The sequence below is a fragment of the Pristiophorus japonicus genome, chromosome 3 (assembly GCF_044704955.1).
Source record: "Pristiophorus japonicus isolate sPriJap1 chromosome 3, sPriJap1.hap1, whole genome shotgun sequence".
Lineage (NCBI taxonomy): Eukaryota > Metazoa > Chordata > Chondrichthyes > Pristiophoridae > Pristiophorus > Pristiophorus japonicus.
The window spans coordinates 82,072,195-82,087,473 of record NC_091979.1 but is presented as its reverse complement, the minus strand read 5'-3'; the positions used below and the strand labels follow the sequence as shown (position 1 = coordinate 82,087,473).

The following is a 15,279-nucleotide window of genomic DNA, read 5'->3' as shown; positions in this document are numbered from 1 at the left end:
CAGTTCCTCCCTAGAGACTCACGGCTTAATACTGTTGTGGGTTAATGAGTTCACCTTTTAAGTCTGTAAAAGTCATTTTGCCTGTGTGTAATAGAGGTACTTTTCAACATGAGGAAGATTATGAGCAGGTCATACATTTGTACTTGCAACATATTATATTAACTCTCATAAAAATATACAACTCAGAGCGTGACATTAAGATTGACTTTCAGTGCAAGGAAAGGTTTTATGTGGCCTCTATTACTGAGAAATGACCAGTCATTACACAAACCATAATTACCATAGAATATCTGGACCACCCTGGACAATCTGTAGCATTTGAGCCTTCTTTGGAGCCTGGCTCCAATCTTGGCAGCCCAGAGTTTCCATTTCCTCTCCAATGTACAGGGGCTGGAGCGGGCCATGCAAGAACACTGCCTAGAGTATGCCAGGCCATGTCTTTTGGATGAGACTTTAAACCGAGGTGGACATAAAAGATCCTATGGCACTATTCCGAAGAAGAGCAGGGGAGTTATCCCTGTTGTCCTGGCCAATATTTAACCCTCAATCAACATAACAAAAAAACAGATTATCTGGTCACTATCACATTGCTGTTTGTGGGAGCTTGCTGTGAGCAAATTGGCTGCCGCTCTTCCCACATTACAACAGTAACTACACTCCAAAAGTACTTCATTTGCTGTAAAGCAGTTTGAGATATCCGGTGGTCGTGAAAAGCGCCTTATAAATGCAAGTCTTTCCTTTTTCTTTCTATGTGAATGGCCCATGAGAGGAAAAATCTGGGCTTCTTCATAGGCACAATGCACCCGAGGTTGCACTGCACCTGAAGGGCATCAACGAGCACCCAAAGAAAAAAGTCTCCTCTTCTATTTACAGTGAACATACATTCCTAACACCCGCATTTTACATGGACTGTTAGCATCACGTTCATGAGTGTGTGCTGCACTGCAGACAATTCATGCGACATTATGGCTCAATTGCAATTGTTCTGCTCCATTTAGGCTCCTACCTAATCCTACTCAAGGATGAAACTCTGCTGTAAATGAAAATGGCTGCTAGAAATGACATATGCCTAACTACCTGTACTAAATTATAATGTAGATTATATTGGCACCTAAGGTTGAATTTTAGTATGGATTTCACCCAGGTATTGTCTCTACAACTGTAATTACATCAATAAATATTGAACAAAAAGGTGAAAGTGCTCTTGATTAAAGTGCTCTAAGATTATTATGAACTACTTTTGAAGTGCAGTCAGTTGCAATGTAGGAAACGCGGCAGCTAATTTGCACACAGCAAGGTACTACAAACAGCAATGAGATACTGACCAGATAATCTGTTTTAGTGATGTTGGTTGAGTGATAAATACTGACCAGGATACTGGGGAGAACGCTCCTGCTCTTCTTCGAATAGTGTCATGGGATCTTTAACGTCCATCTGAGAGGGCAAATGCTGCCTTGGTTTCATGTCTCATCTGAAAGCCGGCACCTCCGACAGTGCAGAGTTCTTCAATACTGTACTGAAATGTCAGCCTATATTATGTGTGCAAGTCTTTGGAGTGGGACTTGTCAAATACCTTTTAATAAAGATGATGCACCTTTAACAGCCTAACTGGGTGACTAGGTAAGACAAACAGTGAACTGCTTTTTGATTTAACAAACTGAATACGGAATGTAAATAGTTACGGCAAAGCATTACCAGTCAAACACATGTGGGAAATCGTCAGTGGTGCTTCATTATATTCACACACTGAAGATATTTGAAACTGTGACAAGTTACAAATTGCCCAGATTGAAATTCTTTTTCTATGCAATACATTGTGGGCATGGCCATCTATCTTCTCCACATAAAGCCTCATCTTGGATGAAAGTGGAGCCTGGTGGGGGCATTAGAACTAAACCGCTTTATCTATTGTCCTTATCTTCCATCAGCAAGCATAGTATTATGTTATAAAAACACACGTTTGAATCTCAGTTCGCTCAAAAAAGATATGGCAAATGAAGAATTTTTAAAAGTGGCTTTTCTTTCATTCGGATAAACCCTGTTGTCACTGAATCAGGAGTTAGCTGACTGAACATCGCTCACTGATGTAAAAGGGAAAGCCACAAGTTCAAGTTCTGTTAAAATAAACAAACAGTCAGTTCAATCCCAAATTGCTGAATTCTTGGTACTGGTTCAAAGACACTAATCAAAGACACTAATCAAAGACACTAATCAGACCCAGCTTCTTTAGGTTAGAAGATCATAATAATAATGTAACTTTCACAGCTAGACTTTTCACAAGCTTTCCAAAGCAGACTTTTTCAAACTTGTAACAAAAATGCACATGACTAAGCAAAATTCCAATGGCAAAAGTTATTCTATTGACATTTCAGAGACATTTCAGTGTAACAATATGTATGGTTGAACCACCATTAGATTTTTAATCATAAACTCAAATCAACTTACACTGTAAGCATTGACAATCAGCTGGATGATATTCTTTGAATCCTTGTCAAGAATTTCTACAGTTGTTCCAGGGATCAGAGCAGTAAAATTCTTCAGAAATAAAAACATACATTAACATTAAATAATATACAAAGCAATTCAAAAAGAACTACAACAAACTATCGATTGTAAGGAATATGAATCAAAATGCAGACAATACCTTGTAAAGTATGTAGTGGGATTGAGTCACAGCAAATATCAAATGAATGTTGTTCTCTGCCAGCTTTTCTCCAAGAAGTGCAAGTGATGGATAATCCTGGAGCCAAAATAATAAGAAAAAGTAGAACTATATGCTCCATCTCTCGCCAATACACTGCCCCACAGTCCCAAAGAGCATTAGGTATCACTACTCACGAGCAGCTGATACAACATTACAGGCCTATTCACAGCACTTCTTTTTCCCCCAAGAGAAGCTCAGTTTACAAAGTACTGGATAATCATAGGAAACTATTTACATCTGTATTTCCTCTGTTGAAGTATACATCACAGTATACCATACGTGTGAACTTTACACTTCTGCTTCTCCACTGTGAATAACACAGCCCCTTTCCATTTGCTTGCCTATGGGCTGACACTCAGTTCTCTTCACCTGTCCTGTGTCGATTTATTACTCTCTTCCTCCTCTGCATATAGCTGTCCCACCTCAGGTTTGCCATTCTGCTATTCTTGCATCTACTTACCTTGCTCTTGTATTTCAATTCAATTCCACAGAACTCTCCAATGTGAGAAGCAGAACCCATAAATAAGACTGAGCTTCCCAATACACTGACCTAGCATGAACCACAACTCCAGTGTTACCAAGTCACCAACCATCCCACCTTGTGCAATTTAGAGCACCACCAAAATCTTTTTGAAGGACCACAGGAGGTAAAATTAGAAAAACATGTACTTCACCAGGTAGTGATGCATTTTAGAAAATAAACAATTTGTGATGGAGACGATAGAACTCATCTGCATGTGGCACTCATGGTTTGTAGGCCTTCATGCCACTTGATCACTTATTTTAAAAGGCACAACAATTCTTTACGCATTCTGTGCGTATTAATGATATATATTTTTAAAATGTCAATATGTAATAATTCCTAGATATTGTTTATCAGGAACTAGAAACATTTTAATACAAAGGCACATAAGTATAAACAGAAGTAAACATTGGATAATCCAAAATCAGGGTATTATAAAATACATTTAGTGAGATTTTGTAAATATCTGCAACATATTGATCATAATTCATTCCCAATTGGAATGATTGCTGCTGAACCAAAAATATCCCCATACAAAGCTGATTTCTCATGTTTATAGCATTAGTTTGTCATAGAAACATAGGGCCCAAGTTTCCACATGATTTGCGCTTGATTTTTAGGAGCAACTGGTGGAGAACGGACTATCTTAGAAATCGCAATTCTCCACATTTTTTTTTCTGCAGTTCTAGTCAGGTAGAACAGTTCTACTTTGGAACAGAATTTTTTCTTCAAAAGGGGGCGTGTCCAGCCACTGACGCCTGATTTCAAAGTTTCCACAGTGAAAACGTACTCCAAACTAACTTAGAATGGAGCAAGTGAAGATTTTTGTAGAACTGAAAAAACCTGTTCTACACATTAAAAAATCAGGCGCAGGTTACAAATTAGGCGTCCAGAACGAGGTGGGGGGGGGGAAGGGAAGTCATTAAATTCTACAATAAATCCTTATTTATACTTCTACAAATATCATACAAATAAATCCAACCTGAATAAAAATTTATAGGCAAATAAAAGATTAAATAAACCATCTTCCTACCTGTGTGAAAGTGCTTCAGGCACGGAGAATGCTGCCAGTCAGCCTGAGGCGCCCGTTCTTCCCGCGGGGGGGGGGGGGGGGGGGGGGGGGAGGCGCCCGTTCTTTCCCGCGGGGGGGGGGGGGGATGAGGCGCCCGTTCTTCCCGCGGGGGGGGGGGGGATGAGGCGCCCGTTCTTCCCGCGGGTGGGGAGGAGGCGCCCGTTCTTCCCGCGGGTGGGGGGGGGGGGGGGGGGGAGGCGCCCATTCTTTCCCGCAGGGGCGGGGAGGCGCCCGTTCTTCCCGCGTGGGGGGGGGGGGGGGGGGTGGGGTGGGGGATGAGGCGCCCGTTCTTTCCCGTGGGGGGGGGGGGGGGGGGGGGGGAGGGGGGACAGTGAGAAGGCTGCAAGTGCTGATGGCAATGTGCTTTTATTAAAAAATGTTCAAAAATTAAACAGCTACAAAGAACTACAAAAATGGCCGAGTGCCAATGTTTCCTTCACACTGCGCGTGCGCGAACGCTTCAACGCGCACGCGCAGCGTTGCCGGCAGGAAAAAAAATAATTTAAATAGTACCCGCCCTCTCCCACTTACAAAATCGGCGCGAGTGTAGGCTCCGCCCCCCTGGGCGCCGCGCCAAAATGACAAGGAGCTGCAAAGCGCTCCAGAATCGCGAGTTTTATTTCCGGCGCGAAAAACGGGCGCCCAGCTCGGAGGGGCACCCGTTTTTTATCGTGTGGAAACTTGGGCCCATAGAAAATAGGTGCAAGAGTAGGCCATTCGGCCCTTCTAGCCTGCACTGCCATTCAATGAGTTCATGGCTGAACATGCAACTTCAGTACCCCATTCCTGCTTTCTCGCCATATCCCTTGATCCCCCTAGTAGTAAGGACTTCATCTAACTCCTTTTTCAATATATTACGTGCCGTTATACGCTGCCTCTATGTATATTGTGTTGGGGTCCCAAGACTGGGCCCACAGACCTCCATCTGTGTTATTCGGAAGGTGAGAGAGGATAGTGATTCGTGCACCTGTTGTGATGTTGTGGTTGTATGGGCAATCGCTGTACCCAATGATATGTCCTTGTCTGCTGGTGTCATTTCGGGTTAAACATATGGCCCCGGTTGGCCTCCCGATCCCCGAGGTATTGGTCAGGACTAAGAATGGGGGTTCCTTTTCATGGTCATAGGATGGTTGGTACCATCCCTGGAACGTTTGACTAATGGGGTACCCAGCACTCTCCCACTTGGTGACGTCCCCGTGGTTGTCCACGCTGTAACAGCAAGATGATCCTCCTGGCCTCCGTGATCCCTCTCTTGACCCGCCTTTCATCTTTCGTATTTGCATTGGCCCCCCCTCCGCTCATGCTAGTCTGGCTCAGAAGACACTTAACAGTCTCAGTTAGGGTCAGTGGAACGGGGCGCAAAGGAATTCCCCCTTTGGAATGTATAGGGATATGTGAGCACACCATGGTTTTAAAGGAAACATTTTAGATTGAATTTTAATCAACACCAACTCAAACAAAGCCACACACATTGTTAGTGTCAGAATATTGAGCTCAATTTTTCTCAGTTATCTGGGCCGTTTTTTTTGCCGTGCGCTGCTTTTTTTGGCGTAAATTAAAATATCCAAGTTTTCCCAAAGTTTCTGCACCAGCGTAACTCAGTTAGTTACAATTTTATTTAGGTTCGTTTTTTTTGCGTTATGGGGCGTAACCTGATATCTGCGCCAGTTTTTCACATTTAAACAAGTTTGGCCAACTTATATTTTTCCTAGGACGGCCTATGTGACCACTCCCAAAAAAGTTTCTGGGCACTTAAGAAAAACCAGCGCACGTTAAAAAAATTGGCGCAGAAAGACGCCATTGTTTTTAGGCGAGGTATTGGAGGGAGTCAAGATGGCAAAGAATATGCATCATGAAGCTTAATTTTTTCAAAGTTAAAAGGGTGAATATGGAAGTCGAATGCAATTCCTTAATTTTTGATTTGTTTCAAAGTACCACGCCACCACCGAACGTCTCCTCACCGGGCTTGAGGATTGGAGCATCGGCTGGCAGAATCGCTCCCTTGCCCGGATTCACGGGCTCGGGGCTCAGCTTCAAAAGAAGCCCAGGGAAGATGGGGTGGGGTGGATGCCGAACCTTAGGCTATACAGCAGCTTCAAAAGAAGCCGGGGGTTGGGGGGGAGCAATTCTGCCAGCCGACTCTCGAGCCCGGTGAGGAGACGTTCAGTGGTGGGGTGGTACTTTGAAAAAAATCAAAAATTAAAGATTTGCATTCGACTTGGTTTCTTCATTGAATGCCTAGCTTCCCGTTCTAAGTAAGTCTATTGCGCATGCGCAGACCAGGGTGTGGTCCATACTCGGATGTCGACCTTGGGGGGAGAGAGAGGAAAGAAGGTGAGAGTGCTTTCTCCTGCTGTTTTGAACTTCTTGCAAAGTTACAATTAAATTAAGGGGGCAATATTGACAATACCATACCTCATGCGAGCCTTCTGCACGATTGTGCTGTGGAGAAGATTGATTAGACATCATCACGAGGAACCTCAGAGCACATAGGATGATGGGTAGGAGGCCTTACCCACATCGGGTATATCGACACAGGTGTTCATACCTGCACCTGAGTGATGCAGACTGTGTGAGAAGGCTGCGTTTCCTCAAAGAAGTTGTAACCGAGATCTGTGAGTTAGTGAAAGCAGATCTGCAACCTAGAAGTGTCAGGAGGACTGCTTTGTCAGTTGAAGTAAAGGTTACAGCTGCATTTTCATTTTATGCATCAGGATCATTCCAGGCCAAAACTGGGGATGTGTGTGCCATTTCTCAACATGCAACACATATCTGTATTTGGCAGGTGACTGCTGCACTATATGCCTGGAGGAATAACTACATAAAGTTTCCCATGACCGTCCAGGCAACGCGTGACAGGGCTGTGGGATTCTCCAGGAGTGCTGGCTTCCCAAAGATACCCACATCGCCTTGCGAGCACTTTTGGAGGATTCAGAGATGTACAAGAACTGAAAAGGCTTCCACTCCGTGAATGCGCAGCTCGTCTGTGATGACATGCATCACATCATGGCAGTTGATGCGAGATACCTGGGAACACCCATGAGGCGTTCATTGATGCAAGAACGCTATATCTGCCATGTTTCAGCAGCAGCCAGAAGGGCAGAGTTGGTGCTGGGCGACAAAGGGTACGGCTTCGCCACCTGGCTCATAACGCCCCTACGTGTAACCCAGACGGAAGCTGACCGGGAATACATGTTGTACATTGCGACGTGCAGCATAATGGAGGACCATTGGCATTGTGAAGCAGCATTTCCAATGCCTGAACCATTCCGGAGACTACTTGCAATACTCCTCTGAGATTGTCGGTCAGTTCACTATTGTCTGCTGCATGCTGCACAACTTACCCATCATGAGGCAGCAGTAGCTGGTAGTTCAAGACCCACCTGAGGTGACAGTGCCTGATGATGAGGAGGAAGATGCAGATGATAAGGAGGATGAGGAAGCTTGGCAACAACCTGAATCCGGAGCACAACGGCGGAGGAGGGTGCACCGTTGTGACCCTTTAACGATTGCTCGAGCCTTGCGCCAGCAGCTCATTCGTGAACGCTTTGAACATAAGAACATAAGAAATAGGAACAGAAGTAGGCCATATGTCCCCTCGAGCCTGCTCCGCCATTCAATAAGATCATGGCTGATCTGATCATGGACTCAGCTCCACTTCCCCACCCGCTCCCCTTATCCCCTTATCGTTTAAGAAACTGTCTATTTCTGTCTTAAATTAATTCAATGTCATAGAAACATAGAAAATAGGTGCAGGAGTAGGTCATTCGGCCCTTCGAGCCTGCACCACCATTCAATAAGATCATGGCTGATCATTCCTTCAGTACCCCTTTCCTGCTTTCTCTCCATACCCCTTGATCCCTTTAGCCGTAAGGGCCATATCTAACCCCCTCTTGAATATATCCAATGAACTGGCATCAACAACTCTCTGCGACAGGGAATTCCACAGGTTAACAACTCTCTGAGTGAAGAAGTTTCTCCTCAGCTCAGTCCTAAATGGCCTGCCCCTTATCCTAAGACTGTGTCCCCTGGTTCTGGACTTCCCCAACATCAGGAACATTCTTCCTGCATCGAGCCTGTCCAGTCCAGTCAAGTCAGAATCTTATATGTTTCTAGGAGATCCCCTCTCATCCTTCTAAACTCCAGTGTATAAAAGGCCCAGTTGATCCAGTCTCTCCTCATATGTCAGTCAAGCCATCCCTAAAATCAGTCTGGTAAACCTTCGCTGCACTCCCTCAATAGCAAGAACGTCCTTCCTCAGATTAGGAGACCAAAACTGAACACAATATTCCAGGTGAGGCCTCACCAAGGCCCTGTACAACTGCAGCAAGACTTCCCTGCTCCTATACTCAAATCTCCTTGCAATGAAGGCCAATATACCATTTGCCTTCTTCACCGCCTGCTGTACCTGCATGCCAATGACTGATGAACCATGCCATCTAGATCTCGCTGCACCTCCCCCTTTTCCTAATCTACCGCCATTCAGATAATATTCTGCCTTCGTGTTTTTGCCGCCAAAGTGGATAACCTCACATTTATCCACATTATACTGCATCTGGCGTGTATTTGCCCACTCGCCTAACCTGTCCAAGTCACCCTGCAGCCTCTTAGCGTCCTCCTCACAGCTCACACCGCCACCCAGTTGTGTGTCATCTGCAAACTTGGAGATATTACACCCAATTCCATCATCTAAATCATTAATATATATTGTAAATAGCTGGGGTCCCAGCACTGAGCCCTGCGGCACTCCACTAGACACTGCCTGCCATTCTGAAAAGGACCCTTTAATCCCGACTCTCTGCTTCCTGTCTGCCAACCAGTTCTCTATCCACGTCAATATATTACTCCCAATACCATGTGCTTTGATTTTGCACACCAATCTCCTGTGTGGTACCTTGTCGAAAGCCTTTTAAAAGTTAAAATACACTACATCCACTGGTTCTCCCGTGTCCACTCTACTAGTTACATCCTCAAAAAATTCCAGAAGATTTGTCAAGCATGATTTCCCTTTCATAAATCCATGCTGACTTGGACCAATCCTATCACTGCTCTCCAAATGCACTGCTATTTCATCCTTAATGATTGATGCCAACATTTTCCCCACCACCGATGTCAGGCTAACCGGTCTATAATTAACTGTTTTCTCTCTCCCTCCTTTTTTTTAAAAAAGTGGTGTTACATTTGCAACCCTCCAGTCCATAGGGACTGATCCAGAGTCGATAGACTGTTGGAAAATTCTCACCAATGCATCCACTATTTCTAGGGCCACTTCCTTAAGTACTCTGGAATGTAGACTATTAGGCCCTGGGGACTTATCGGCCTTCAATCCCGTCAATTTCCCTAACACCATTTCTCGCCTAATAAGGATATCCTTCAGTTCCTCCTTCTCACTAGACCCTCGGTCCCCTAGTACATCCGGAAGGTTATTTGTGTCTTCCTTTGTGAAGACAGAACCAAAGTACGTGTTCAATTGGTCTGCCATTTCTTTGTTCCCCATTATAAATTCACCCGAATCCAACTGCAAGGGATCTATGTTTGTCTTCACTAATCTTTTTCTCTTCACATATCTATAGAAGCTTTTGCAGTCAGTTTTTATGCTTCCGGCAAGCTTCCTCTCATACTCTATTTTCCCCCTTAATTAAACCCTTTGTCCTCCTCTGCTGAATTCTAAAATTTTCCCAGTCCTCTGGTTTGCTGCTTTTTCTAGCTAATTTGTATGCCTCTTCTTTGGAATTAATACTATCCTTAATTTCCTTTGTTAGCCACGGCTGAGCCACCTTCCCAGTTTTATTTTTGCTCCAGACAGGGATGTACAATTGCTGAAATTCGTACATATGATCTTTAAAGGTTTGCCGCTGCCTATCCACCGTCAACCCTTTAAGTATCATTTGCCAGTTTAATCTAGCCAATTCACGCCTCATACCATCAAAGTTACCTTTCCTTAAGTTCAGGACCCTAGTTTCTGAATTAACTTTGTCACTCTCCATCGTAATTAAGAAATGTACCATACTCTTCCCCAAGGGGCCTCGCACAACAAGATTGCTAATTAGTCCCTTCGCATGACACATCACCCAGTCTTGGATGGCCAGTTCTCAGGTTGGTTCCTCGACATATTGGTCTAGAAAACCATCTCGAATACACTCCAGGAAATCCTCCTCCACCGCATTGCTACCAGTTAGGTTAGCCCAATCAATATGTAGATTAAAGTCGCCCATGATAACTGCTGTACCTTTATTGCACGCATCCCTTATTTCTTGTTTGATGCTGTCCCCAACCTCACGACTACTATTTAGTGGCCTGTACACAACTCCCACTAGTGTTTTCTGCCCTTTGGTATTCCGTAGCTTCACCCATACCAATTCCACCTCATCCAAGCTAATGTCCTTCCTTACAATTGCATTAATTTCCTCTTTAACCAGCAAAGCCACCACACCTCCTTTTCCTTTCTGTCTATCCTTCCTAAATGCTGAATACCCTTGTATGTTAAGTTCCCAGCCTTGGTCACCCTGGAGCCATGTCTCCGTGATGCCAATCACATCATATCCGTTAACTGCTATCTGCGCAGTTAATTCATCCACCTTATTCCGAATACTCCTCGCATTGAGGCACAGAGCCTTCAGGCTTGTCTTTTTAACACACTTTGACCCTTTAGAATTTTGCTGTAAAGTGGCCCTTTTTGTTTTTTGCCTTGGGTTTCTCTGCCCTCCACTTTTACTATTCTCCTTTCTTGCTTTTGCTTCTGTCTCCATTTTATTTCCCTCTGTCTCCCTGCATAGGTTCCCATCCCCCTGCCATATTAGTTTAACTCCTCCCAAACAGCACTAGCAAACACTCCCCCCTAGGGCATTGGTTCTGGTCCTGCCCAGGTGCAGACTGGTCCCACCTCCCCCAGAACCAGTTCCAATGCCCAGGAATTTGAATCCCTCCCTTCTGCACCACTGCTCAAGCCACGTATTCACCTGAGCTATCCTGCGATTCCTACTCTGACTAGCACGTGGCAGTGGTAGCAATCCTGAGATTACTACCTTTGAGGTCCTGCTTTTTAAATTTAACTCCTAGCTCCCTAAATTTGTCTCATAGGACCTCATCCCGTTTTTTACCTATATGCACAATGACAACTGGCTGTTCACCCTCCCTTTTCAGAATGTCCTGCAGCCGCTCCGAGACATCCTTGATCCTTGCACCAGGGAGGCAACATACCATCCTGGAGTCTCGGTTGCGGCCGCAGAAACGCCTATCTATTCCCCTTACAATTGAATCCCCTATCACTATAGTCCTCCCACTCTTATTCCTGCCCTCCTGTGCAGCAGAGCTACCCATGGTGCCATGGACTTGGCTGCTGCTGCTCTCCTCTGATGAGTTATCCCCCTCAACAGTAGCCAAAGCGGTGTAACTGTTTTGCAGGGGGCTGACCGTAGAGGACCCCTGTACTACCTTCCTTGCACTGCTCTTCCTGTTGGTCTTCCTTTCCTTATCTGGTTGTGTACCCTTCTCCTGCGGTAAGACCAACTCACTAAACGTGCTATTCACGTCATTCTCATAATGTCCCAGCTTCCACAGCTCTCTGAGGCAGCAAATTCCACAGATTTACAACCCTCCGAGAAGAAATTTCTTCTCATCTCTGTTTTAAATGGGGGGCCCTTATTCTAAGATCATGCCTTCTAGTTCTAGTCTCCCCCATCAGCGGAAACAGGTTCTCTGCATGCACTTTGTCAAGCCCCCTCATAATCTTATACGTTTCGATAAGATCACCTCTCATTCTTGTGAATTCCAGTGAGTAGAGGCTCAACCTACTCAACCTTTCCTCACAAGTCAACCTCCTCATCCCCGGAATCAACCTAGTGAACCTTCTCTGAACTGCTTCCAAAGCAAGTATATCCTTTCGTAAATATGGAAACCAAAACTGCACGCAGTATTCCAGGTGTGGCCTCACCAATACCTTATATAGCTGTAGGCTCAGCAGCAACTATTCCAAATGGACCATGTTTACTGTTGGGACCTGTTCCGTAATGTTGTGTTGTGTTGTGTTAATGGAACAAATAATGGACATTCTTCTTCTTGAGTTCAAAAAGTTTTGTTAATAATGAAAATGATTCATTTATAATTTAAAATATATTTTGTTCAAAAGTTTAACACTTGCTTGTACTTCACTTAACTTTAATAAAAATATTCTTGGATCAAACTTTAAAGTTTTCATTTATGATCACTTACAAACTTTTAAACCTGTAAATTTACATCACTTACAAAAAGTTGAAAACAGTTACAACAGTAACAACAATAATAACAACAGCAGGCGATGGCGAAGTGTTTCTCGGGTTGGTACCAAACTTATTCTTTCGAGCATCTCGGGTAATGTGCACTTCTTGATGGGGGGCGTGGGCAGGCGGTAAAGTGGAAGGCCCGGCTTGGGCCTCTTCAGAGGCTGGTCTGGGGATTGGAGTGGGAGTGAGAGTTGATTCCGTAAATGACTGCGGGGTCTGGGCGTGTTCCCTTATTGCAACAGCTACCTCAGACATTCCTTCCCTCATGTGTCCTGACAGTGTCTCAACTACCTACAACATTCCCTCCCTCATGTTCACCGACAGTGTATCAGCTACCTGCAACATTCCCTCCCTCATGTGCCCGGATTCTCGAGAGAGTGTTGTTACTTCTACCGACAGTCCCGACCTCATTACCCACCCCATTGATGGTGTCCAGGAGCGATCACGTAAGGTCACTGCTCTCCGCACTCATTATCATAATTTGAACCACATCTGTTACATCCTGCACCTCAGGAAAGTGCTGTCGAGCTCTCCTTCCCCTCCTCACCCTGGGTGTGGCTCACTGCATCCCACTGGGACCAGCAGCCTCGGACGGTGGGGCCCTGGGTGCGCGTTGCTGCACGTCACTGGAACCCGCAGCCTCAGACTGTGTGAAACATGGAAGGTCCCAACACTCGCACCACTCAGGAAAGGGGCTGGCACCTCAATGGGTGGCACCAGCACCTCCTCCTGAGTGAGAACAACAACAATGGGGACTTCATTCTCCCCCTCCCTGTCCCGTCCCCCCCGCCATGCTCTTCTGGAAGGTCGGATTGGAAGATGTTCTCCTCTTCAGGCTCACCCACGTCTGAATCTTCTGCATCAGCTTCAGCCTAGTTAGGGTTGGCCTCAAGTTCTGCAAAATATAACAGAATAGACAAATAGTTAACAGCAGAGGAGGGGGCACGGTGGCATGAGTAGGCTCACACAGCACAAGCAGAAGGCTCATTTGAAGGACCACGATAAACAATAGCACATTGCATCAACTGAAGCGTAGCTGACGGAGACATCCCCATAGCCCGTGCAGTACTAAACTTTTAGCAAAGCCAGAATGTGGAATTTGCAGGACTTACCCCCTCCCTCAAGTGTGGGCCCAGCTTGTGCAGTGGTGGTTGCTTTTCTCCAGGCAGAACCCATCAAAGCAGTGACCCTCTCTTCCAAGGGTGGTCAGTGGATGTAGATTTGCCAGGCCTCCTCCTGTTCCGAGTTCTCTCTTTTGTTGTGTGCCACCTTCCTCTGCAAAGATGAAAATATAACTTTTAGAGAGGGTGTCTTCTTGCTGGGTGGGACATACTGATGGTCACATTGACAATTGCAATTCCAGTGAATAAATGAAAATATTACTTACATTAACTACTTGACCAAAGTCCTGGCACTTCTTTTTGCACCAATGCACAATAATCTTCTGCAAGTTGGTTCCAGTGTTTCTTCATTTCTTTTGGTGACATTTTTATGTGATCCCTGCTGGTGTCCATCTCGTGCCATCTGGTCTCAATTACAGTAACTGGTGCCTCCACTCCATCCTGTGAGAAATTCTTGGTTCTTGAGCCACGTTGCATATTGCAGCTCCGATTTTTTTGCACTGAAAATTAAAGTTCTCACACAGTTCTCACACACAACTGGCTTTTTAAAAATGGCCAAATGCAGACCGGGAGGTGTACTGGGCATGCACACCCATAGCCGTTACGTAAAAAAGCATCATTTTTTTCCCCGTGCATGCGCAGAAGAGGGGTTGGGGGCATCCTTTTCTCGGCGCAGACATTAGGCTCCACCCCCCCCCCCCTCCCCTCCCGATGCCAGAGGACAGGCTGCGCAGCGCCAATTAAAAAAATTAGAACTGGGAAATTTTCAACTTTTTTTTTTGCGTAGTCGGTGCCCAAATAAACAGGCATAAACGACATTGGGGAAAATTGAGCCCATTCACTGTAGACCTTACATACAATTTTACTGACCATTAACCTGACAGAATTATGTTAGTGTGCTGGTACAGGAAATAATACAGGAAGGTTAAAGAGGCCATTTCCACACCAATCATAGATTAAGAGTAAATTATTACAAATTTAAAGTAAATGCAAAGTGTTGTGTCCTCCTCCATTCTACAAAGAAAAAAAATGCTAAAACAAAAATAGTCTTAATTTATTACTTTTCTACAGAATGGGAAAATACTTTAAATAAAAAAGGTTCTCCCCTTAAGCTTTCCTTCTCCTTTTAACTTAAACACCTTAAACATTCATTCCCTCCACCACCAGCGCACCATGGCTGCAGTGTGTACCATCTACAAGATGCACTGCAACAACTCACCAAGACTTCTTCGACAGCAACTCCCAAACCCGCAACCTCTACCACCTAGAAGGACAAGGGCAGCAGGCGCATGTGAACACCATCACCTCCAAGTTCCCCTCCAAGTCACACACCATCCTGACATGGAAATACATCACCGTTCCTTCATCATTGCTGGGTCAAAATCCTGGAACTCCCTACCTAACAGCACTGTGGGAGTACCTTCACCACATGGACTGCAGTGGTTCAAGAAGGTGACTTACCACCACCTTCTCAAGGGCAACAGGGAATGGGCAATAAATGCTGTCCTTGCCAGCAATGCCCACATCCAGTGTATAAATAAATAAAAAGAAAAACTATACACTGTCAGTATTACAGCTTAACCATCACAGTCTATGAT

The 15,279-nt window shown here is 45.0% G+C and overlaps 1 protein-coding gene across 1 annotated transcript in view; it reads right to left on the bottom strand.

Annotated features, from left to right (window-relative positions):
- The window catches only part of itgb5 (integrin, beta 5), a 188,928-nt gene that overhangs the window by 122,291 nt on the left and 51,358 nt on the right, over positions 1-15,279 (bottom strand). Inside the window, exons 7-8 of the mRNA XM_070875500.1 lie at positions 2,645-2,740; positions 2,446-2,535 (exon numbers count right to left, since the gene is read on the bottom strand). Coding sequence (XP_070731601.1) covers positions 2,446-2,535; positions 2,645-2,740 — 186 coding nt within the window. The remainder of the gene's footprint in view (positions 1-2,445; positions 2,536-2,644; positions 2,741-15,279) is intronic.